Genomic DNA, 27,072 nt, shown 5'->3' with positions numbered 1-27,072 from the left:
TGAAGCTGGTGACGTCATAATATGCACATTAGATCTTCATTTTCAAGCTACAACTTTTTGAAATAGTAATGACAAAACTGAAAAAAACTGCATGGCGTCTACGGAGTTAAGAAGGATGCAGGGGCCCTATGCATAGCCGGTGCTCTGCATGTAGGGAGGATGGTGCCATTTTTATATTTTTTATTGCTTGAAGCCACCACCTAGGAGGTGGAGACCCAAAATGAGTCAATGTTTTTTTTCCATTGGGTCAGCAATAAATTGCACTACTATTTTAATAATAAGTGTCAAACAAATGTATGTTCTAATAATGATAAATGGCTGAACAGGTATCGGAAACCCTGATTAAAGCTTGCATTGTTCATGAGACATTTTCTTGTATTTGTTTCAAAGGAGGCCGGCATGGCGGTCGAGTGGTTAGCGCGCAGACCTCACAGCTGGGAGGACCAGGGCTCGATTCCACCCTCGGCCATCTCTGTGTGGAGTTTGCATGTTCTCCCCGTGCATGCGTGGGTTTTCTCCGGGTACTCCGGTTTCCTCCCACATTCCAAAAAACATGCTAGGTTAATTGGCGACTCCAAATTGTCCATAGGTATGAATGTGAGGCGGTGTAGGGTGTACCCCGCCTCTCGCCCGAAGACAGCTGGGATAGGCTCCAGCACCCCCGCGACCCTTGTGAGGAAAAAGCGGTAGAAAATGAATGAATGAATGTTTCAAAGGAATATTGTTGTCAGGCAAAGCTGGTCATAGCGTTTCTTGTAGATATAAATATAACTCTGTCATCTTTTCCTGAGAAGCCTAAAGGGAAAAAAGACGTCAGCATCGTCCCCAGAGAAAACAAAGTTTGTCTTTGAGACTGAAATAAAGCACATCAGTCTCCTTGCCACCTTTTCTCTGACAAACTGTGAATATCATGTGAAAATATGTAACAGTTGCCGGAGCAACAGCAACACTGAGAGTGAGGAAGATAGCAAAGAAGAGGAGGGGAGGGGGAGTGATGGATGGTCAACATACGGAAAGGATTGAGGCAGGAGATGATATCCGGCAAGTTAGCGCATCCGACAGGCCAGCTCATGCTTCGGCTGTGAGATGTGAAAAGGGGTGAGGATATCAGGAGATCTCCTCCCACTCACATCAGCTCTCTCTGCTCCTATCTGTCACCCACCCTCCCTACTTATTTTTCTCACCCACCTCTCCTACTCTCTCTCTTCAGCTTTGCCACATCCTCCTCCTCATCTCCCGTCCAGTTGTATTCCAGCGGCATGGAGATCGGCCGTAGTCTGTCTGGGGTCACGAAACACAAGGAAGATCAGCACAATATAGCAAAAACATAATGACATGTACGCTGCAGTCTTACTGTAGGTGGGCGTGCTCCCCCTGCGGACAGACGACACCTCTTGATTTTGGTCGTACTCGTAGCAGTACAGTATAGAATCATCCTCCACCAGAGGGAATCGTCGCCTACACTCCTGGTCCAGGTAGGAGTTTGGCGACTCGGAGCGCTTTGTGGCGTGGACATGGTCAGACTGTGGATCGTCGGTTTGCAGACTCCCTTTGTCGTCTCTGTGGTGAATAGAAGCAAGCACATCAGACCACAAAAAGGGGTTCATGTATGTTTAAAAGTCAGTACGGATGTTGTGAACAATGCAGTCCAAATAATACAACATGCTAAATGCTAAATGTGTCATAGCAGAAGTAATGCCATGGTAGTATGCAAAATGGACCTCGGAAAGTACCCAATGCTGTTCCTTACATGGTAAAGAGGTGCACATTTTCTATAATATGCAATTTTAAGTCTAAGGCAACCAGCAAGGAAATATGCTACAATAGCAAACCTTGAAGTCATAAAACTCCTAAAGTTTCCATTATGTCATTGTATGATCATATTGTAACCCATGTCATGCCACCACCCAAATGAGTAGCAGTCATATGACTGGGTCAGCTGACGGTAGGTCCTCTCCTGATTCGCTGTCTGTCCTGCAAGGCAGCACTAAAGGGCCAGCAGGTGCAGGTAATCAGTGGCTCCTGCTGTGGCTGGTCAACAAGCGGCATGCTCACAACCCTTTTTGATATCAATACCTACAGAAAACAACTTTGCGGTCAGGTTTTTTCTTAGACGGCTTTGGTCCTACCCCAAGCAAAGGAAGCCTTGGCAGCGAACGGGTAGGACTGTCTTTCTTTTTGACTCTGGATATTGGACTAAAGGATCGAGAACCATTCCTCTAGAGTGGAGGCCTCAACTCCCTGTTACCCTAGAGACTCATTGAACTGTTATAACAGCCACTGGTAATCCTCTGTTTTTGAAAATGTACTTCTGTTTGTCATTTTGTTCCCTCGTTTACAATATATAATTTCACTGCAAAGCACCTGTTTCCATGTCTCATTTACACCAGTTCAGACTCTCAAGAACTACTCTTCTGCGTTATTTAGTCAGATAGCCCTAAAATCACCCCGCTCTACAATATCACCTCGTACTTTGGTATGTGACCAAAAAAAAAAAAACTATATTAGGAAAGCAGGAAGTGAACAAATGTAACTGTTACTGATTGTAAAAGTACCAGATGGAAGGGTAGGATTTAATAAGCTTCTTCCTACTCCTTTTGGACATGTGGAACTGTGAACTGATTATGTGATGCACTCAATTGTAATCTGATGCATGTTCAAATGAAATAATACCATTACCATAATGTGGTTATGTGTGTAAAAGAGTAGGTGTTGCCACCAAAAAATGAGAAATTAATTCATTTGCAAATTATTACCACACGTCACAAACACGCACACTCAGCAAAAGCCCCCCCCCCACCCGTTTGCACACATGCATCACCTCCCTGGCTACTGGCCTGCATGCCTGTCTCAGAGTGTCACCACTGACTCAACATAATGACCATGTCCATATTCATTGTCATCATGAACATGTCGCCCGCTGAAAATGACTGATGTGTTGTTGAATTTATTTGCCTGCATTAACATATGCTACACTGTCAGAGGACGCTATGTTGTGGTTGGAGTTTGTTAGTTGTAAGTTCACTGGACTGTGACCTTGTGTGTTACTGTACTTTACCTGGGGGTGTAAGGTTCTGCAGGAGGAGGGGGGATGTAGAGGTCTTGGAGGGCGCAGCTTCCTCTCCTGGATGGGGTGCTTAAAGTACTGGTCGGTGTGGCAGCACTGCTGCTGGGACTCTGAGGGAACAGTGGCTGTGTGTGAGTGAATGCATGTGCGTGTGAGTGTGAGAGAGAGTGTGATTGAGAAGTTGAGGAGAAATGAGCGTCACTCCATATTTTAGATACTGACTGGTGTCCATAACTCTGCTGGTTTAATCATCCTGAATATAAATCTGGACATAAGAACATAAACTGTATTACCGTAATTTCCAGTGTATAAGGTGCTACTGTTTTCTTAAACTTTGAGCCCTGTGACTTATACTGTACAGCAGTGCGGCTAATTCATGACCATGTTCTAATCTCATGACAACTCCTATACTTCACAACAACAACGACTACGACTCAGTGAGGTAACGGTAGCTTTTTTTGGCAGCCAATCACAAGCTACAGTAAACCTCGGCTATATCGGATTCAATTGTTCCCACTGGTTTTGTCCGATACAAGCGAAATCCGTTATATGCGTATTCCGTTTTACGCATATATCGGATTTATATCCGGTATATGCGTAAATCGGATTTTATCCGTTATAAAAAGGCACTTCCTTGACTATGTTTCCAATGTACCTGGACACGCAGGCAACGCTGCAAACGCTGCAAATGATGTCGTATAGCGGCCTGTCACGATTCGGCGAATCGGAGCGCCACGATGCGACCATCCGATATATGCGAGGGAAATTTAATGGAAATGCATTGGAACGGGACTGGAGATTTTGTCCGAAATAGGCGAAATCCGTTATAAAAAATCCGATATATGCAATGAATTTTTATTGGAAATGCATTACAGAAAAATTGGTTCTTTTTTATCTGTCCGTTGTGATTTCTTAAATTATCTTTTAGTTTTGGATTAAATCCAATTTATACCTTTTTATTTATTGTATTTTATGTTCACTTTTTATTTTACTAGTCTGTGCAGCACTTTGGAAACTCTGTTTATAAAATGTGCTATATAAATAAAGTGGATTGGATTGTACTGATTATTACGTTGTTGCAGACCAAAGCACAACAATGCATAAAGATCACAATTCACCACATCTTGTCACCACTTCTTATAAATAACTTCACCAAAGACCTGCCAGGAGATATCTTACCAGTCTAAAACCCTCTCCGTTGTAAATTAGTAGCCTACAGTTAAACAATAATAATATATTCAATAATATATCATGGATTTTTCATTGTGTGATTAAAGTATGCAGGATGAGCGGGTAGGCTCGGGTCATATCTCACAGCTGATTAATGGAAGATGTGATCGTGCTATAATGGGGTTTTAAAAAATGGAATGCAGTCGTCCATGTCTGTCTGATAGAGTACTAATGAATCACTAAAGTACCTTAGTACTTCTAACTATTGGAATACAGTCTATGTACCGTATAATGTATGTAGGTTTTGTAGGTACCAAGCTGTGAAAATGCAGTAAAAGAGAACAAAACCATTGACAAGGTGCGATGATGTACTTTTTTGTGTCAATACTTCCACAGCACTTGTTAATATTGGCAACAGTGCGGGAATTAAAACATTGCAGTTTCTTTTTCTGCTTATCTGTCTTCCAAAATGGCAGCAGGGGAGCAGATGGGGTTTAAGTGGAGAAGGGAAATGTGATGCAGAGGAACGTAGCGCTTGAGTGCCTTGAGGGGGTAGAATAGAAGCGTTTTTCTCTGGTCTGGCCCTCAAAGAAAGACTGGACACACATATCACTCGTATTTGTACCCATTGTGGCTCTGGCACATATTCCTAATAATGTGTGTTGATAAAGTAGGACAACGGACACATTGTCAAGCAATCATTGGTGTGTTGTTCTACAGGCCAGGAAGTGGAGGGAAGTCTCCGCAAACATGGGCATTAAATGCTTGATACATTGTCAATTTTTTAAGTCGAGAAGGAGGAACAAGCTAAAACATACAGTACGTGGGGGATGAAAGTATTGTAGTAGTCATACTTGCAAAGCCAAAGGTTTCCACCGCATGTTCTTGAGGAGAGCAGGTGTGGAGGTGAGCGTGCTCTGTGGGCGTTTCTTCAATGTCAGGGTGACACCTGCCGGGTCCCCACGCAGCAGATTAACCAAGTTCTTCAGCTGCCAGCCCACCTAGCAGACAATAATAGAAGGCTTTCCTCAGTATATGACTAACACCACACAACTACGCTTCTCATTTTATTTTAGGTTATTATTACATCTACTTTCTCACATTTCAGCAAATATTGTATTATTATATCTCATATAGGGCGGCACGGCGGTCTAGTGGTTAGCACGCAGAACTCACAGCTAGGAGACCAGGGTTCAATTCCACCCTCGGCCATCTCTGTGTGGAGTTTGCATGTTCTCCCCGTGCATGTGTGGGTTTTCTCCGGGTACTCCGGTTTCCTCCCACATTCCAAAAACATGCTAGGTTAATTGGTGACTCCAAATTGTCCATAGGTATGAATGTGGGTGTGAATGGTTGTTTGTCTACATGTGCCCTGTGATTGGCTGGCGACCAGTCCAGGGTGTACCCCGCCTCTCGCCCAAAGACAGCTGGGATAGGCTCCAGCACCCCCGTGACCCCCGTGAGGAAAAGCGGTAGAAAATGAATGAATGAATGAATATCTCATATACTCTCAATAGGAAACTTTAATATAACTTAAGAGTAGTCTGTGTACAGCTTGTATAGCAGCATATATGTACGATTCATTGAAATGAATCAACACCCAAGCATTACGGTCTAAGTAGCTGGTAACACAAGTGATTGGTTCACATTTGAATCAATGTGAGCTTTGCCATTTTAAGAGTTAATAGTAGGGGTGTCACAAGATCTCATCCATCCATTTTCTATGCCGCTTATCCTCACGAGGGTCGCGGGGCATGCTGGAGCCTATCCCAGCTGTCTTCGGGCGAGAGGTGGGGTACACCCTATGGACAATTTGGAGTCGCCAATTAACCTAGCATGCATACATCTGTTCCTCAAGAGATGGAGGAATCGAACCCAGGTGTCCTAGCTGTGAGGCCTGAGCTCTAACGACTCGTCCCACAAGAGCTGATGTCACAAGAAAAAAGAAATCATCACAGTAAGTCTTCCAGGTCCTGAAGCAGCAAAACAGCCCCAGACCATCACACTACCACCACCATATTTTACTGTTGCTATGATGTTCTTTTTCTGAATTGCGGCGTTACCTTTACACCAAATGTAATAGGACACACACCTTCCAAAAAGGAAATGTTTCCTGGCAAATTGTGTTGTTCTTTTTGTTCTGCCCTGTGTCTTTTTTATGGTGGAGTCATGAACAATGACCTTAACTGAGGCAAGAGAGGCCTGCAGTTCTTTGGATGCTGTTGTGGGGTCTTTTGTGACCTTTTCGATAAGTCGGCACTGCACTCTTGGTGTAATTTTGGTTGTCAGGACACTTCCTGGGAAGGTTCACCACTGTTCCATGTTTTCACTATTTGTAGATAATGTCTCTCACTGTGGTTTGCTGGAGTCCCAAAACTCCAGACTAATCACGATTAATCTCAGTTAAATTCAGTTTTAACAGGGGACCAATTACTTTTTCACACCATGTTGGTTGGATTTTTTTTTTCTCCCTTAATAATAAAACATTTAATTTACAAAATGGCATTTTACATTCAGTTGTGTTAATTTGTTTGATGATCTGAAACATTTTTAGATTAGATTTAGATTCATCTTTATTGTTATTGCTCATGTTACTGGTACAGGGCAACAAAATGCAGTTAGCATCCAACCAGAAGTGCAAATTTATAAATACCTTTTTAGTAAGTAAAAGTAGAAAACTTTTACTTGTCATTTAAGTGTGGCAAACATGCAAAAAAAAAAAAAGAAACAAAGACCACAGTACACAATATACTCTAGAACTAAAACTTTGCATTGCCGCTGCTTCAAGAAACTTTATTTTACATTGAGGTTATTCAAAGTCTGACTTATGTGTTGTGGTGATTATTGTAATATTACACATGGATCATGATGAGCCTTAAATGCAACACTGGAGGCCATGGAGCAGCTTACACGCCTTCCGTGACATCATTGTGAAGGCACTGTCAAGTTGTGCTAAACCCTCGAGGTTAAGAACAGCTGCACGCCTTGTAAACAGACTTTAACCCATTTTGATGATATTTGGTGTTAAAAAAAAACAATCCTGGTGTGCCAAATGTGCCAGCTCCAGTTTGGGGTGAAATATCACAACGCCATTCACTCATACATTGTGCACATTGCGTCTGTCGTGTGTTTCCAGCAGCCTGAGAAAGTGTGCACTTTTCAGGCACTAACCAAGCAATTACTTTGTCACTTTCCGAGCCATTTTTCATCTTGACAGTCGCTGCAGAGAAGTCCTCACACTGAACCAGTGTTAAAGAGACAGATACAGAACACGAAGCCTGCACCAATATTTTGCTGTGGTTGCACGGAACAAATTCTCTTTTACATAATTGTCCTATTTTGCAGGAGAAGTGATACATATGTCACATCATTTCCATTTTGATACAATTTACATTATCGTGTTTGAAGCCATTTGTGGGCCACCCATCATCACCGCCTATACTGTATTTATGTCAGCCTTGTTTTTGTTAAACAAACGAATATTTGACAGCTTTATATCCTGTGATCACAATATTCAAAGTTAAACATTTTGGAGTATTATTGCTTTTTAGTTTGTCTGTTGGATAAACAAAGATTGATAGGCATGTCTGATTTACACAAAACATACACACCAGTAAAATCTTATTTCTCACTGCTGCATGTTTCCTGCTTGTCTTCATTATACTTTAATTACACGTCATTATTATATCTATGCATTTCCCTGAAATTTAGTTTTTGGGGGTCACTTTTTGCAGGCACAACACCCGAAACAATTGTCGGTATGATGTAGAGCAGTTCTACACTATTGTAAACCCCAATTGGGTTAAAGTGGAACTGCACGTTTTAATATTTTGCCCATCATTGTTTTTTTTAGAGGGTTTTGTAGTCAAAATAGGTGTGTCCCAATGACATGCATTGTTAGCTAGCTCATATTAACTTGTTTTGTTTGTGTTTATGTTTCACATACGGATTGTAAATGATGGGCACAATAAAAAAAAGTGCAGTTCCCCTTGAATGAATAATGGTCATAAATGACCAGAAGGGGACTTATTATCCACTTTTCTGACCTATAAATGTAGTTAGAATGTTGTATTCTCGTGTTAAACAATGCCAGACCATCAGATAATTAACACCGAGTTCCACTGACGAATCAAACTTCCTTATATGGGCTGCAGATTGCCTGCACTCAGTAAACGCGGACCAACTGTATGTATCCTGAAGCCCTCAGTGCTTGAGAGGGTGACCAATCACAGTTGAGTGTGCCTAAAGGAGGTGCAGGGGTGGAGTAAATTAAACAGACTGTTTACATATTTACACTGCAGAAAGCGGTGCAGAATCTGGAAGATCTAGAAAGCATTCTTTGCGGGTTATTGTGTGTAGCTGCTCTATCGGAGTCCACAGCGTAATAGGTCCCCTTTAATGAATCAAATGTCCACACTAGAGCCGAGAAAAAAACCCAACACTCCCTAGTTTCCACTTTAGTGACATTCCACAGAGAGCGAGTGGCTGAACCGACACTTAGTTATAGTCACTGAGCATCTTCACTGATGGCTGAATCGACACACAATAGCTATTTGAGAGACTGTTACAATGTGGAACACACAGCTTCACCTTGTGAGAGCCTTGTAAACACACACACACACAAACACTATTCGGCAATCATACATATACATAAATCATGGCTCACATTCAGCTTCCGTGGTTGAACAACCATGATGGATGTTCCTAATTACACCTGCACCGTCCTGCTTTGACTAGGAAGAACTGCCATGAATAAGGTTGGCTGCTGTGAGCTTGTTTTTGTTGTTGTTCTTGTACGGTACTCCAAAAGGAGCGAGCACCTCTCTCCTTCTCCTTCATCAGCACATGAAAAGAGTCTCGACAAAAAAATAAAAAATCAACCCCTTGTTTTCTCTGCATTGAGTGGGTGAAACCTGACTCCAGCTGCATAATTAGTTTACATTCTGCTGTTGCACACACGCATACACACGTAGCAATTATTTTAGAAATGTTTCCTATATAAATAGTGCATTCTAAGGATTTGTGTTTGTTTGGGCATTTCCAGCATCACCTAGAGTAATAACATGGAGAAAGAGGGAGTATCTTGATAAGTAGTACACATGTGTCATATGGGAAGGTGTATCTATCCATCCATCCATCCATCCATCCACTAAGGTGTACCTAATGAATACGTATTTAAAATACTGCAGTATTTTTCTTGATAAAAAAAGTTTGCTAAACAAACCAATCAAAAATGACTAAATTTACATTGTATCAAATTTCAAAAATGGATTAGATCAGCACATGTACCTAATAAATGACATTTCTGACAAAATCAGGGTTTATTTACATAAATGACATGTCTTGAATACAATATTTTTTATTATATTAAATCCAGTCCAAATTAAAAATGTTTTACAAACAATGGTGGCATATTTTTCTTTAAAAAATTCAGACTTTAAATGTTTCTCATTAGCTCTCATTGGGCTGTTTACCTCATTAATTGTCTGCTTTTCAAATGGCAATAAAAAAAATCTTTTGATTTGAAAAAGATAATTATTTAATTTGAAGAAAAATGCAGTACTTTTTTTAACAAAATAGGGGGTATTTGTACCATAAAAAAATAGATTTAATAAAGTATTATGATATGCTATGATAACAATAATAACAATAATAGTAACAACAACAACCATTATTATTATTATTATTAAATAATATTATAATACAATAAACCACAATAAACCTGTAATTGATAGACATTTTACTTATTGGCCGTCATTACATAGTCTGGTATCCCTTATGAATTGTCATACATTTTCCATAAAAAATTTTCATAAAAAATGATTTCAAAAGTCTTTACAAAATTTGAAGAAAAATGCTTTTGGTTTATAATATAGAACAACAATTTCGAACAATGTCTTAAAAATAACCCCCTTATTTGAAGAAAAACACAATACATTTTTTGTTCCTAACAAGAAAGGGAGTGACTGTATTGATTATTGGTCGTGATTAGACTGGCAGGTGTTCCTAATGAATTGTCTAGTGAGTGACGGTGTACACGATATTGTGTAAGATATACATATTGCATCCAAAAACATGCAGGCAAACTATAAATCTTACCACGGTCTGATGATTGACTTGAATGACTTCATCTCCAGCATGGATTTTCTTACAGCGGTCAGCTGGAGACTATAATGACAAATAGAGACATGAATTAAAACACCTTTGTTGTGCAGCAAACGCTACAAAAAGGGTCTTGCACTTACTCCCTCTGTTGTTCCCGTGATGACATGCAATCCATCGTATGTTGACTTAATGTACATGCCCTGTGGTAAAATGGGGGATAAGAAAGTTGACTTGTGTAGAAGACTGGTGCAACAACCCTTACTTGGATTATATTTGAGCAGATTTGATTTGCTTGTAGAGCAAAATGTTTCACAGTTGTCCAAGAAGAACAGTTTACATGTCCTGTTGAATCAAACATGGAGGATTATTCATCTTGTTGGAGAAACAGATAAAACTGTTTTCACGAAAGGGGGTCAGAAGTGCATGACAAACACCCAAAACACACACACAGATGTGCATGAGTGCACGTGAACACTCTCACAGCAAAACAGCATCAGCATGCTCGTCTTGAAGATGACTGTAAGAGGTTTATTTTTAGGCCACTGGGCCTAGTGTTCTGTGAACGGATGAGAGAACTTGCATTGGCCCTTTGCTAGTATTCATGTGGGGGTGGGGGAGGTGGGCGGGGGTTGTCGTCGTGGCCCCAAGCTGGGACAACCGTGCCGCAGTGTGGGTCAGTGCCAAGATGCCATCCCATTAGGTCTTGACGCTTCTACTAGCCCAGTTTATAAGACGTTTATTTTCCCTGATATTAACATGGCCGACGCTCCTTATCACATGTTAGTCAACTCATACCCCCGCTAGCTCAGCAAAACCTACTTTTAGGATGACTGGGAGGTCAGCGCCACAGCGCCGTGTTCACAGCCTCGCTGGTAAAATGTGAAGTCATGCCACAACCGATATTTAAAGTGCCGTCTTAAAAATGGAGCAGTGACCCGTCTTTCCAGAAACATTGTCCCAATTACTCGGAATAAGAAGATGGAAATGAGGAACATCAGTCAATGACATTTCTGTGGAAATGATATGCTGGTCACCTATATAATGTGTGTGAGTACAATCATTGTTTAGTAGTATAAAAAGTAAAATCTGTATGTCTGTATACTTCAGTCCATATAGCACTAATGATGCAAGAAAACATTTAATATCCTTACTTATCCTGACTGTGATTAGTGAATAACCGCAAAGTAGGATTCAATATCAATAAGCAAAAAAAACTGTTTATGACTGTCTAAATCAGGGGTCTCAAACTCAATTTACTTGGGGGCCACTGGAGCTTGGGTCTGGGTGAGACTGGGCCGCATCAGGTTTTCCAAAAAAAAAAAAAAAAAAAAACGCATTTATTAAAAACAAAAAAATAAAGAACTTTGCTTTGGTTCCAATTTTCTACAAGAAAAGCTCTGATAAAACATTCCACTGTTCTCAAATATCTTACTTTTTATTTTTCTACACAAAATAAGATGAAAAATAAATAAACAAATCAAGAATAAAGAAAATCAATCAATCAGTCATAAATATAATAATAAAACGGCAAATAATAAAAATTTAAACCACATATAGTTGGTGGGTAGACAAATTATTTTTTTTCAGATTAAAATGAACAAAGCATTATTAGAGCCCTGTAGACATGACAAAACACGACTATAGTCACATTTATACTCTTTTTATTTACAACATATTGCGCAACTGCAGGGTCTTGAGACACATGCTAACTCGCAAACTAGAGAGCTAGCGACCTAAACGGTAGCCTTCAAGTTATTTCCTTTAAACTTAAATAGCCAAAAACTTACCACTTCCACACGGATAGGGAGGATAACTATTAACAGTTATTTAACCTTTAACATGAACATTAATCAAACGTAATAATTTTTTCTGGGTACATGATACCATACAGCATCCATATCAAACTAGTGTCCTACACGTGGCCTGCAGGCCACATTTGGCCCGTTTGAGACCCCTGGTCTAAATAGTTCTTAACAGTGAAATAACACCCCTATAGTCACCTTTACACTCACAACCTAAACTAGTTCAAAAAGCATAAAGAAAAAGGACCAAGAAAATGTACCACTTCCACACAGAATGGGAGGAAACCTTGTTTCACTCTGTCACGACTCCACCAGTGTGAAGGTAAACTAATCTAATGCCATATCTCATCAATGTAACATTACTGAATACTACGTACTCACTCATTTCTTGGCAAATAGATGCTGATATTTTTATTTCATACTTTCCATCTGTGGACGGTATCCCCCTCCTACCCATGTCATGTGTTGCCAACTTGGTCATTTTATCACTATATCTGGCAACTTTCCAAATCTCTTGGTGATTTAGCACCAAATGTAGGAACTGTTGTAGTTGGAGACTTGACGTGACGTGATGTGGTAGACTAAGTAAAAGCACTATCTGCTTCTCCCTGAGTCTCCACCTCATATTAGCGCGTCACAGGCTCACTGCATACACTAGACTACCTCTCCCTCCTTTGCTCATCCAATCAGCAGTCAGACCGCTTAAATGCCTCGGTGACCGCAACAAGGACTGAAACCGTGGGTTGCCAACTGCTACTATAAACAGCGTACATATGTATGTAGCGAAATGAACACTTTTTCTTAGAAGAAGGAAATGAACATCAGTTAGTGATGTGCTTTGTGTGTGATGTGAGGTGCATGCTGGGAGATCATTTACACATGCTGTTTTGGAGTCAAACACAACTCATCATGCTGTGTTATTAGAAATGATTGAGCTTTATAAATAGCCTCGTACTTGACTTGTTTCAGTCGCTTTCTCCTGTGTTTACGTCATCAAACCTGGGAAAAGAGTCTTGATGTTGCAAGTATATTGAGTCTTACAGGGTACAACAGGGTAATATATTGCAGTGTACAATATACTACATTGCAAATGCAGTGGAACTCACTACAACACTGCTTATTCTAATGTCTAATTATTTTTAGAATATAAGACATTTGAGAAATTTAACATGATACAGCCAAACCAGTTAAGACCAACTGCAGAAAGATCCCCTATAAGCCAGGATCATCACCCAGAATGATGGTTTGAAGCATTTTCTGAGACGATTTACGTTGTGAACTCACCAGTCCCTCAGTAGATTTGATGTTGGCCAGCTGCACCACCTCCAGATGTGCAGCCTGTGACACCATGGGATCGGAGGACAGAGAAATAATGTGGTCGCACACGTCAGATAGAGTTTTACACTGTGGGAGGACAAAGTGGGGTTCGAGCAATTACCTTCGAGAACGTGTGGGATACTTGTACTGTATTTACATCTGCATGTGTCAAATGAAACTCACCACATGCAGGATTTTGTTCTCTGTCTCATATACAGAACAATCCTGGGGGAACATTAAGGGAGAGCAGCAGTGTTACCACCAGAGAATGTGTCCAAATGGAGTTATTATTGGCATTTTTTGGCTGTAGGAGGATATAAGCAAAAAAGCAAGCAGCTTGGCACCTCTAACCTCCAACACTCCCACACAGACATGCACTGACACAAAACAAATGAATCACCACCAGTGCGGGGGCATTTCTCTACCAGTTTCTCGCTTATTCTCAGCAAGATCCTCCATTTAATCAGCATCCTCAAACTATCGAGAAAGTGATTAGCTCATGATCTCTAAGTCACTGTCATTGCCATGATGACTTCGCATCAACTACTATGGTGGGACCAGCCAGGACCCCTGTTGTGTTGTTAGCATCACTGCTAAAGTTAGTTTGCACACTCAAAACACTCGAATGACCACATAAGGTTTATTTCAAAACAATCAGACATGTTTGTGTTTAGTACTTTGATGCAAAATGATGAAGTACGCACACAAGAATGGATTCATGCCGACTGATTTGGTTTAAGTACTCAGATCAAAGTGCTATTTTCATCAGCTACATTCATTATACACTATCTAACGCTATTTCAACTATTTCCTGTTTTTATTCAACACATCATGCACACTCACATGCTTAGAGGTAATCATTTCAAAAACATGCACTGTTATTGGCCTTCATTCTTGTCCGTCGTGACTTTGGTATACAGTGGAACCTCGGTTAATGAACACCTCAGTTAGTGTGTTTGGCCAATTTTTTCACACAGTTTTTCTGGATAATGTACAAAATGGCAGTCCAGTGTCCAATGGAGTCCTACTTTGTTCTTATGTCTTTGGCTTCTAACAAAGAAGCTACCCGTCTGGATCAGAATACCTATTGTTGGAAGCCACCCGTTTTTTATATGAGCAAAAGTATTAGAAAATGTAATAGAACAGGTGTGTTTTGTTGCCCAGATGTGTCCTATTGTATTGATTATGCAATCAATGAATAGCACTGAATGTCTACACTCAGTTTAAGATTGGGTAGAACAGCTTTTGTCCTCCATTTAGACGTGAAAACAACATGAACACCAAAAAGCTGTCTGTGAGTCTATTGATCATAGTACAACCATTTGCAATGTACCGAAGAAGAAAGACACCACTGGTGTACTAAGAAACTACTAAGTAAGAAGACGTAGATCAAGAAAAACATCAGCAGGTGATGACCAAAACATTATGTTTTATGGACTTGTGATTTTTTTAGGCTCATTTCTGTACTTTCTTGTAAATTCCAGCCTGACATTCCCAGTCAACCGTTGTTGATGACTGTTCTGACGTCTGTTTGACATCTATTACTTAGTTCACCAGCAGTTTCTTTCTTCTTCAGGATGTTCCAAATGGTTTTACTTTGTGTGACCAACGTTTTTGCGATGGTTCTGATTGATTTTATGTTGTTTTCACCTCTAAATTCAGTCTACACAGGCAAAAACCTATCCTATCCAATCTGAAAGCAAGTGTCAACATTCTGTGCTATTTATTGAGCAAGGTAGCAGGACACACCTGTCAGTCACATGTTCTAATAATTTTGCTCACATGGAAAATGGGGTGGATTCATCTTTTGCTGTCAAACCTAAATGTTTTAAATTTAAATCAAAACTACACAGCAATTGACCTGAATGTTGTTGAATGTGTTCATTCCACCACAGGACATATGTCAAGCAAAATTTGTCCTCAATCAGAAATCACTCCACACTCTTTAATGCTCTCTGGTTCTACCCTATCTTATTTATTGTGCGGGAATATGGGGAAATATACTATAAAACTAGAACTATAAAAGCAATCTTCACTCGCTAAATGTACTGCAAAAAAGGTCAGTAAGGATAATTCATAATGCCGCCTACAGAGAAGATACTAACTCCTTATTTCTAAAATCACAAATACTTTAACTTGCTGATATAGTTCATCTTCAAACAGCTAAAATAATGCATAAGGCTAAAAACAACCAATTACCTAAAAATGTCATCCAATACTTCTCTACAAGACAGGAGAAATATGATCTTAGGGAAGAACAAAATTTGAAACACTTGTATGCTAGGACTACGTTAAAAAGCCATAGCATTTCAGTATGTGGAGTCAAACTATGGAATGGATTGAGTAAGGACCTCAAACAATGCACAACGATGAGCCAATTCAAGAAACAATACAAGCAGTTGATGTTTGCTAAATACAAGGATGAAGAGTCTTGAACCAGTCATGATGTGCTATATATATCACTATATTGACACTTACTATGGTACCCATTATGTCATTGGATGGTCATATCACATCATACTTAGGAATGTGACAAAAATAAATAAAAATACAAAATGATAATAAAATAAAAACTTTAGTTATATTAGAAAAGCAGGAAGTGAACAAATGTAACAGTTACTGATTATAAAAGTACCAGATGGAGGGGTAGGATTTAATAAGCTTTGCTTCTTCCTACTCCTTTTGGACATGTGGAACTGTGAACTGATTATGTGATGCACTCAATTATAATGCATGTTCAAATGAAATAAAACCATTACCATGTTACACGTATCGGTATGGGCTGACAACGGTATCGGAAATTGAGAGTTGGACAATATCGGCATATCGGTTTTCGTCAAAAATAGCCAATATCGGACATCCCGAATGTATATATTGGCGCCATTACTAGTATACTCTGGTGTAGGAAGGTGTTATAAACATACTGGAGGTTAGCAATTCCAGCAGACAATGATGGCTTTACCTGCTGTACAATTGTAGTTAGCTCAAGACACAGCTGGATCACGTTGTTTCTGGTCACACCATAATCAGCCACGGAAGCAAATGGGGACCTGGAGAAGAAAGAACACCTACAATTAACCATTAGTTTGCCCCCCCTTTAGGATAGTGTCTGTATTTTGAATGATACCGCATATGGAACTGTTCATATCTCACCTGTCTAGCCATGCCAGAAGGCTTTTGGCAGCAGCGATGAGATCAACGACAGAGGTGAGGAAGTCGTTAGGTAGCTTGCGAGTGGCTCGGCCATCGTAATGGCCGCTGCGCCGCCTGCCTGTGATGAAGTTCTGTAGGTTCTTGGCTGAGGCGTTCAGCTTATGAGAAAGAGTCTTCAGATTCTCTGTTTCCAGTCCATAATTCTAGAGAACATAGAGTATTGTTTGATGAGCTTGAGATCTGCAAAGCATTTTCAACACACTCGTGAAGCCTGAGATGAAGATTTTGGGCAACATGTGGATGAAGATGCTACTTGTGAGGGCCCCTTCCTTGCCACCAGCGTGTACCTACAGGGACCTCAGGGAGTCTGTTGCACCCACTTGGATGAGTGCAGCCCAGCAGGAGGGCCACTAATCATATCCAATACAGCAGTGCCTGAGAGACTTAAAAGTAAATCCCAGTTATGTAAGAAGCTTTGCAGCTGAAGTAAGGCCCCTGTGCAGGCATGGAGGATGAGGGGGGGTTTACATTCAGATTGCATCTGTGACCTCAGTCCACTAAATCTCCATTCTGTCTCTTGCGGGAGTGGGGGGGGGGGGGACATAGAGCCATCTAGATGAGACCTCCATGTGTTTGATCATTGTGTTTTTCTTCAGAAAAGTAGTATGATGTCACTCTTATAATGTGAGTGTATTGTTCGCACTCTAGCTAACATAGTCCTCCTGTCCTACTTCCTTAAATCATTCATTTTCTACCGCTTATACTCATGATCGTCGCGGGAGTGCTGGAGCCTATCCCAGCTGTCTTCGGGCGAGAGGCGGGGTACACCCTGGACTGGTCGCCAGCCAATCACAGGGCACATATAGACAAACAACCATTCACACTCACATTCATACCTATGGACAATTTGGAGTCACCAATTAACCTAGCATGTTTTTGGAATGTGGGAGGAAACTAATGCCAAAGTGGAGAAGTGTTCCATGTGAACAGCAGTTGAACATGGGTCAGTCGGTCCTAAGGGATGGGCGAGCGCCGTTCCAAAGGGCGGGGCGATGGCTTAAGTTGCCCCCGGTCGATCGAAAGTGAGCCGGGTTCAGATCTCCGAACTTGGAGTGTCGGAGACGGGCGCTGCGTGGCGGTGACGCAAACGATCCCGGAGAAGCCGGTGGGAGCCCTGGGGAGAGTTCTCTTTTGTTGGTGAAGGGCTGGGCGCGGAGTACCCGGACAAAACCCACACATGCACAGGGAGAACATGTAAACTTCACACAGAGATGGCCTAGGGTGGAATTGAATTCGGGTCTCCTAGCTGTGTGGCCTGAGCGCTAACCACTTGACCTCCGTGCAGCACCTCCTTAAATAAGTCGCTACCAAAGACGTATTTATACGTTGGTAGTGAAAGAGTTCATGTGTGTGATTTAATGGCATCTATTATGTATGTATGTTAGAGTATATATGAGTGCACAATAGATGCTACTCACAAATACAGCTCATTAGCATTAAAGCTACAGACACACCATATGGCACGTTGTGCTATGTGCTGTGCAATTTGCTTGAAATGATACAGTATTCAATGGAAACTGTGTGGTGAAATTACGTGAGTGTGTCTCTCTTGGACAGTGTTTGTACTTGTTTGCAGTCTTGCATGCATCAGAAAGGTCAGGGACTGCAGTTCTGACCATGGAAATGGGGGCTTGGAGCTGAATTCATGTTGCCATTTGCATACGTCAGATGCACAATCAGTCATGCAGTCTAATAGGAACAATAAAACCAACTGTGTTAAGACTGAGTGGAGCATTGATTGATTGATTGATTCTGTTCAATACATCAGTTTTCTTATATATATATATATATATATATATATATATATATATATATATATATATATATATATATTCCCTTCCGCATGGGCTCACCCGACGGTTGGGAAGTATATCAACGTGTGTTAAATGGTGATAAAGAGCAGAACTAATATAAACTAATAGTTTTTAGGACAAATTAGATGTGGTGTTCCAATGCAATTACCATTTTCCTAGCGTTATGGAAGGCACCATTAGTAAATCAGTAGAAATTAGTACATTTCATTTAGTAAATTAGGAGAGACTCACCAGCGCACAAAGCAGGTCCACCGCTTCCAGTATGAGCTCCTGATGGCCGATCCTGGACACCCCCAAATCTTCCAGCTCTTGGTGGGTGATTCGCAGCAGCTGGTCCCCCCCGAGGTTCTCTCTCTCAAACGTCTTGATGTACTGCTGCAGGCAGTCATCCAGTCCTGAGGGAAGCAAACAACTTCAACTCACACGCTTGCCAACTGTTTGTTGCCTGGCAATGGGACATTCGTGCATATATAAGTCACTCAAACATTTTTTTTTGTACTGAGACTTCCTATTGCACTCCTTCACTGAGTATTTACACAGGTTCTGCGTTGTCTTGGGTCCTCACATGGGAAACCAAGTTTCCCGTTAGTCAACAGACCAGAGGACCAGTTTGGACATTGAGGGTAAAAAAATAAAAAAAAGTGAGCATAGCGTCTGTGCTTAGCTTGTTTTTACATCTTTCACAGAGGCAGCAGGTGTTAAATCCTTTGGTGGTGCAGTTGTTGTTCAAATTCACCGTCTGTCTCCCACCACGCTTATAAAAGAGCACACATCAAAGTTGAAATGAAATGAAATGTTTACTGACTTTGATTAGCTCTGTAGGGCAGTGTGAAATGTACAGTAGTTTAATTACTGTATTCAATACTTGGTTTCGGCTACCTTTGCATGAATCACTGCTTTAATTGGGTCTGGCATGGAGGCAATCAGCCTGTAGAACTGTTGAGGTGTTACGGAGGCCCAGGATGCTTCCATAGCGGCCTTCAGGGGTTCAGGAAAAACCAGAAATTCCATTGTTACTAGTGGTTTTGGTACTGAATGAAGTCAGCATCTCCAAAACGGTTTTCAGCAGATGGAAGCATGAAGTGCTGCAAGATCTCCTGGACTCTGCACTTGATAAAAGAGGGTGGACCAAACACCAGCAGATGACATGGTACCCCAAAATCATCAGAGACTGACGAAACTTCACACTGGACTGAAGGCAGCTTCTGTCCCGTGCCTCTCCAGTCTTCCTCCAGACCCGAGGACCTCGAGTTCCAAATGAGACACAGCATTTGCTTTCGTCAGAGAACAGGACCTTGGACTACTGCCCGACAGGCCAACTCTTTTTATCCAAAGCCCAGGTTAGACCTCTCTTTTTTTTAATTAGTGAAATGAGCAATTAGCAACTAAGTACTTTGGGATTGAGTAACAGAGTACTGTCAGAATATTCTAATATAATGACACACATCCATTTTCTATATAACCCTTATCCTCACGAGGGTATGCTGGAGCCTATTCCAGCTATCCTTCGGCGAGAGGCGGGGTACACCCTGGACTGGTGGCCAGCCAATCACAGGGCACATATAGACAAACAACCATTCACACTCACATTCATACCTATGGACAATTTGGAGTCACCTATTAACCTAGCATGTTTTTGGAATGTGGGAGGAAACACAGAGATGCCCAAGCGGGGAATCGAATTCAGGTCTCCTAGCTGTGTGGCCACCGTGTAACCGCTGTATGACATTAAAATCTAAACTAAATTAAAAAAAGTGAGAACAAAAAAAGCAAAAAACATTAGCAGTGAAGCATAAAATCAAACATAAATATTATGGGATGGCTGGGTTAACAGTACTCAAAGGTCATATGTTCATTCATTCATTCATTTTCTACCGCTTTTCCTCACGAGGGTCGCGGGGGTGCTGGAGCCTATCCCAGCTGTCTTCGGGCGAGAGGCAGGGTACACCCTGGACTGGTCGCCAGCCAATCACAGGGCACATATAGACAAACAACCATTCACACTCACATTCATACCTATGGACAATTTGGAGTCGCCAATTAACCTAGCATGTTTCGGTGGGAGGAAACCGGAGTACCCGGAGAAAACCCACGTATGCATGGGGAGAACATGCAAACTCCACACAGAGATGCCCGAGGGTGGGATTGAACCCTGGTCTCCTAGCTGTGAGGTCTGCGCGCTAACCCCTAGACCACCGTGCCACCCAGGTCATATGTTGTGTTTTTTAAATACATTTAATTTTTTGCCAATTTGATTTATTTATGGCTGCACGGCGGAACAAGTGGTTAGCGCGCAGGCCTCACAGCTAGGAGACCCAAGTTCAATTCCACCCTCTGCCATCTCTGTGTGGAGTTTGCATGTTCTCCCCGTGCATGCGTGGGTTTTCTCCGGGTACTCCGGTTTCCTCCCACATTCCAAAAACATGCTAGGTTAATTGGTGACTCCAAATTGTCCATAGGTACAAATGTGAGTGTGAATGGTTGTTTGTCTATATGTGCCCTGTGATTGGCTGGCAACCACACCAGGGTGTACCCCGCCTCTTGCTCGAAGACAGCTGGGATAGGCTCCAGCACGCCCACGACCTTCGTGTGGATAAGCGGTAGAAAATGAATGAATGAATTGTATTTTACTTCCTGGATGTTTTCCAGGAAGTCCCTCTCATGTTGAGCAGACCATCTTGTCAAGCGTTCCTCCTTCCCCCAGGAAAGTACATTGTTGAATTAATAAAATGTTAATCGAAACCAGAGTTAAATGTCACAGCAAAGTGCCCTGCATGTTAACAGGAGAGCAAAACGGCCACCTTCATAGGGCTTTTTCTAACGTTTCACTGCATTGGCTCAGTCATACACATGTGATTCTCCTGTGGGCCGATCCAGCATTCAGATCAGGTTGAGCTGGCAGCAAAGCAGAGGAGAGGAAACAAGAAGTTTCATGGTTTGCACAAAACTTAAAGGCTTAACTAATCAGCCTCTTAACCAAGTTAATTGAGACTCATTATGTCAGTGAAGTATCCCCCTGTGTTGCCATGGAAACCATGGAGCGGGCTATTGGCAGGGGATTCCCATGATGGCTGAGCAAAATGAAAGGAATACGTTGCATATGAGGGCCGTGTTAACTGATTGTTCGTGGGAGATGTATGGATGATTTTTATGCTGCTTTGCACGGCATCATCACTACATTTTAATCACGGGGGCCTTGTGGTTCTTAGCACTAGGGCAGCAACTACAGTTGTCCCTTGTTACATCGCTGTTTTTCCAAAAATGGATGAAGCCGTTTCATGGTTGACTAGTCCAAAAATAATGAAAGATAACATACTAGGTTAATTGGCGACTCCAAATTGTCCATAGGTGTGAATGTGAGTGTGAATGGTTGTTTGTCTATATGTGCCCTGTGATTGGCTGGCGACCAGTTCAGGGTGTACCCCACCTCTCGCTCGAAGACAGCTGGGATAGGCTCCGGCATACCCGCAACCCTCGTGAGGATAAGCGGTACAGAAAATGGATGGATGGAAGTCATATGTCAGTTATTTAACACTGATGAGACAATACCTCCATTAATTCAGCCATGAGTCCGACATGACATGGTGAAAAAAAAGTTCTCCCAGTCCGTGTGGCAGTGGTACATTTTTGACTTCTTAATTTCGCCCTTCTTCCGCACTCAGTTTCAAACCTATTCTCAATTTTAGAATAAATTAATTGGATGCTAACTCCTGTAGCCTCCGCATGGTGGTGCATACAAAAATACATAGAATTGGTGTATGTATGGCAGATTAATGTTAGACTGGCTGTCCTGTATATTAATCAAGTGACAAACGTCATAGTGAGGATGGATGATACTACAACAATCAGGACGTTGCGTTATTATTACTTATCATGTCTACTATAGGGGTGTTATTTAATATCCACAGGGCTCTAATGTAGAAAATGTTTTTAGGAGGTCATAAACAGGTTTTCTATGCTTTAACTCCAAAATATCGTATTTGTTAATACTGAATTCTACGGAAATTCACCCATCACGGTCGGGTCAATTAACCACGGTAAACGAGGGACAACTGTTGCTTCAATTAGTCATTGATTACGCCAAAAATTACGAAAAACTGTTGATTACTGATTGCCAACGTCAAAGTTGATGTGTGTGTTTTGCCTAAAACACAAAGATCAAAAGGTCTGATTTCACGGATGACTAAAGGAATTAAAAAATATTCCCATTCTCCACTATGAGACCAAAAATGAGTGTCTATGCATCTAGCTACCAGGGAATATAATCAGAAATAGAAAAATAAGCTAAATGTGCTGTTGGGAAGGCATAGTAGCTATCTTGCCTGACAGTATCACTGTGATGATGTGCTGATTACACCAAAGTAATCTCTGCTGCATCGGTTTTCTTGTCCATTTCGTGACCGAATCAGATTATCAGTCACGAGGAGAAGAAGTTAAAAGCACGGTGTTGACTGTAATCCACTGATTATGGAAAATAGTACATGCTAAATGATGGATTAATGCCAATTCAAGTCATCATTGATTATTGCCAGGATGTATTGCTGAAAAAAAAAAACACTTGGTGTGCTCGATATTGGCCTTTGTATATCCAATATGTCCAGCACTTTTGGATAGCAGATTTTTGATAGCGAGCACTTTCTCGACCTATAAATGTTGTTAAAATGTTGTATTATTGTGTTAAACAGTACCAAAGTGTCAGATATTAATGTTATGGGTGGCTCTGGGAACCTTTTATGGGCTGCAGAACGTGGACCTACATATCCGCAAGTCCTCGGGAACGCTTGGGAGTGTGACCAAACAAAGTGGAGGAGGGCGGGGGTTACAGTAAATTAACTGTATTAAAGTTACTGTATTAACTGTTTGGATGGGAAGCAGGAAGTCCATGGAATAGGAAAAAAAAGGAAGTCCATGGAATTAATGCTGGTAAGTATGGAGTTTTAAAACAGCCATAGAAGATCAAAATTGCAAAGTATGGAACCCTACAGGAATACAATCAGCATGTCATGAATGAACAAAACAGATTAGACGTCATACATGAAAATGCTTTAGCAGAATTTCTAATAAATAATTCCGCACTGAACAGCACAGAAACCAATATAGATATGAATCAATATCTCATTTTGATGTCAACATCCTTAGTAAAAACCCAACAGAAACCACAGTGAAAACAGATTTAGCGTACTTCCAACAAACATGGTGCACCGTTCCACTAAAAACTGGAGTTCTCTTCTTCTTTTTCCACTAATGAGAATCTCTCCTTTAAAGCGGCTTTGTCACAGCTGGGAATAAAGCGTCTTGCGCACACAAAGCACTATGGTGGGGGGTGGAGAGTGGAATTGTGGGAAGGTCACAGGGCGCCCCTGTTTGGCCTCCAGTGACATCACAGAGCCCTATGCTAATAATAATGGAGACACTGAATAGTGACCACAAAATGCAGCCAGGCTTCGGAAGCCCCCCCTCTCTTGCCCCTCATCACCAAGCACCACCGCCGCCGCCGCATCCCCCTACTCTCCCTCACTTTACATCACCATTACTGGGCCCCGGGCGCTGGAACCGTCACTGCTCCACTTGTCACATGTGGGAAAGTGAAGACGCTCTCTCACTCTCTCTCTCTCTCTCTCTCTCTCTCTCTCTCTCTCGCCTTCATTTCTTGACACATCATCTTGGTTTAAGCACTCTAGCCTCCACGTAATCACATCATGCAGCTACATGTGTGACTTTTCATCTCATCCACCGCGCAAGCAAAAACATTCATATTGTGGGATCCATCTTTAACGGGTGTTTGTCAGTAAAGGTATAATGTACAGTTGAAGCATCATCAAGGACCTGTGAGCAAACACGTGAGCACGTGGCGCAGCAAAACAACGCAACACACACTCAAACACCACTGTCAACACAATCTGCTTGTGCTGCACTTTATCTATCTATCAATCTATACCTCAAAACAACAAAATGTCTAGCAGGTCTTCCCATGCATACACACTACATGAATAAATACAATAAAACTCCACATACATTTGCCAGAGAGGCTGCCTATGTATGGACGTGGCATCAAGCAGAACAGCATACTTGCTCACGGTGCAACAAAACAAAAACACATCCATTGCGAGTTAACCCATCACATAAATCCAAAACTAAGTGCGAAACATAACACATAACTTAAAACTGTTATTTCCAAATGCCCGCAAGGCATGCTGGATAGTTCAGCTTCAAGAACAACATGAACAGTAAAACATTGGATAACAACTTGTTTTTTGATGACCTCCTCAACATGCAAAATGTAGTGGGTACCACAAGCTACCCAGCATGCCTTGTGGCAGTGTTTTATTAGCATGGGTAGTGCACTTAGATATTTGTTCGTATGTCCACATGTTTCAGTAGGTAGGTTGTGTTGATGTGTTGTGTTGTTTGGATGGCTTTTGTGTACTAGCTACAGATTGCATGTGACTATTTGGGCGACTCATGCATTCTCAAACAGAATTTGGAAATGCCGGGTGGGCCGGATTAAGATGCTTGGCGGGCCTGATGTTGCCCACGGGCCGCAGTTTACCCACCCCTGATTTTGAGGATTCATCTCGATCTACATGGAGAAACACCAGTCATTGAAACATCATGCTAGACAATGTTTTTTGATTTTTTTCTGTGGCAAGAATGTATGGAACCAAGAAAAGAGGGCTCATAGTTTGTTTATTTACTTGCACCATGAATGTGACATAAGAAATCTTAATAACAGTTCTAGGAGTGAAAGGGGGTGTTTCCTGGCAATAATGGGAAGGTTGGCAGAAAGGAAGCAATTTACATATTATTTCATTTATTAATTTTCTACGAGAGTAGCGGGGGTGCTGGAGCCTATCCCAGCTGTCTTCGGGCGAGAGGCGGGGTACACCCTGCACTGGTTGCCAGCCAATCACAGGGCACATATAGACAAACAACCATTCACACTCACATTCATACCTATGGACAATTTGGAGTCACCAATTAACCGAGCATGTTTTTGGAATGTGGGAGGAAACCGGAGTACCCGGAAAAAACCCACGCATGCACGGGGAGAACATGCAAACTCCACACAGAGATGGCCGAGGGTGGAATTGAACCCTGGTCTCATAGCTGTGAGGCCTGCACACTAACCACTTGTGACTCCACATTGTCCATAGGTATGAATGTGAGTGTGAATGGTTGCTTGTCTATATGAGCCCTGTGATTGGCTGGTGACCAGTCCACAGAGTGTACCCCGCCTCTTGCCTGAAGACAGCTGGGATAGGCTCCAGCACGCCCGTGACCCTTGTGAGGATAAGTAGTAGAAAATGAATGAATGAATGTTATAATATATTGGGGGAAATGAACTGAAATGCACAGTGTATAAATAAACGGTTGATATAGATGCAAGCAAATATGAGAAAAAAAGTCATATTATTTACCTTATTTTTTGTTCTAATTTCTGATCCAGCTGGAATTGTCAAATGACGTGTACCTAATAAAGTGACCTGTAGTCTGTAGTACAGTGCTGAGCATCTGTGGATGAGTGAGTAGCTCAAATGCTTTCCCAAGCTCCAATATTAAAGCTTTTAGTGGCTTTGTGATGAAGATTGGTTATCTAAATGAGGATTTAAAGGTTTGGTTTTTTTTTTAATACGCCTCCTGTGAGATTCCGTTAACAAAAGCACACAATGGAGGTTTGTTTACATGCTTTTAGTGCAGCAAACGGGCTGAACCTCCATTCAAAAAAAAAAAAATCTTAAGATGATGAAATGGCTCATCAGGTGTTTTGTCTCTTTGTGTTCGAGGCTTGCAGTGCACATTGAATCGCAGTGGATGTTGTGTGGGAATCTTACCTTTCATCCAGTCCACCACTTGCCCGGAGCTCCACTTGCTGACGGGCTCCATGACCAGAGCCATGCACACAAGTTTGTCTTGTTCACGCCTGACAAAAAGCAAAGAAAAGCAACGTCCTCCCAGCAACAAATTGCGATAAAACACAAAATAGGTAGAGAGGGTTACAGCAGGGGTAGTGACTTGCTCTGCGGGGTTAAGAAAAAAGCGAAGGTAGCGCCTAAATGTGGCTTGAAGACCACACTTGGGCACATTCCTGTGCTGCTGGCTGCCGTCAAAAGAGCTGCTTTACTTGTCTCCTTTACTTTACATGCGTGTCAGGCTCCGTGGACAGTGTGGGGTGATGATGGTGATGCTGCCTGCCTGCCTGCACGAAAATACAGCTGCCTTCCAAAATACATCCAAGCGGCAGCACTGGGGCGGGAGAAGCCACTGGCTTTGTGCAGGACTCTTGAAAGCAAAGGTTGCCTCGAAGCATCCTCCCCTCACATTGTACAGACATGGAGGAGGCACAGCCCACAGCGCGCACAGTGCGTGGGTATGAGGGCTGATTCATGCCACCAAGCTGTGTGCGTGTGCGGGGGGGAGGATGCAAAGGAGGAGGGGCTATGGAACTGACAATACAATTTCCCATAAATAAGAACCACAGCAACTCAAGGTAACGTAGGTGAACAAAAGTATTGGGTCACGACCTGCAGGCCTTTCATGTGTAGGAAAAGGCTGCATTATAAATGTACATTCAAATAATAATAAT

General features: G+C 41.8%; 1 protein-coding gene across 6 annotated transcripts in view; it reads right to left on the bottom strand.

Annotated features, from left to right (window-relative positions):
* The window catches only part of LOC131138574 (connector enhancer of kinase suppressor of ras 2-like), a 37,151-nt gene extending 10,319 nt beyond the window's left edge, over positions 1-26,832 (bottom strand). The window contains exons 1-12 of one of the 6 annotated variants that reach the window (XM_058087597.1): positions 26,321-26,832; positions 18,720-18,883; positions 16,615-16,817; positions 16,424-16,529; positions 13,645-13,686; positions 13,429-13,548; positions 10,483-10,542; positions 10,337-10,405; positions 5,092-5,238; positions 3,059-3,192; positions 1,355-1,560; positions 1,189-1,281 (exon numbers count right to left, since the gene is read on the bottom strand). In XM_058087597.1, the coding sequence (XP_057943580.1) occupies positions 1,189-1,281; positions 1,355-1,560; positions 3,059-3,192; positions 5,092-5,238; positions 10,337-10,405; positions 10,483-10,542; positions 13,429-13,548; positions 13,645-13,686; positions 16,424-16,529; positions 16,615-16,817; positions 18,720-18,883; positions 26,321-26,384 (1,408 nt within the window). In that variant the 5' untranslated portion in view covers positions 26,385-26,832. The remainder of the gene's footprint in view (positions 1-1,188; positions 1,282-1,354; positions 1,561-3,058; positions 3,193-5,091; positions 5,239-10,336; positions 10,406-10,482; positions 10,543-13,428; positions 13,549-13,644; positions 13,687-16,423; positions 16,530-16,614; positions 16,818-18,719; positions 18,884-26,320) is intronic. The other 5 variants (XM_058087598.1, XM_058087600.1, XM_058087601.1 and 2 more) reach the window with 5 other exon arrangements.
* Positions 26,833-27,072: the final 240 nt, after the last annotated feature.

Source organism: Doryrhamphus excisus, chromosome 11 (genome assembly GCF_030265055.1).
Source record: "Doryrhamphus excisus isolate RoL2022-K1 chromosome 11, RoL_Dexc_1.0, whole genome shotgun sequence".
Classification (NCBI taxonomy): domain Eukaryota; kingdom Metazoa; phylum Chordata; class Actinopteri; order Syngnathiformes; family Syngnathidae; genus Doryrhamphus; species Doryrhamphus excisus.
Note: the sequence above shows the minus strand (reverse complement) of the source record. Positions and strands in the feature narration are given on the sequence as shown.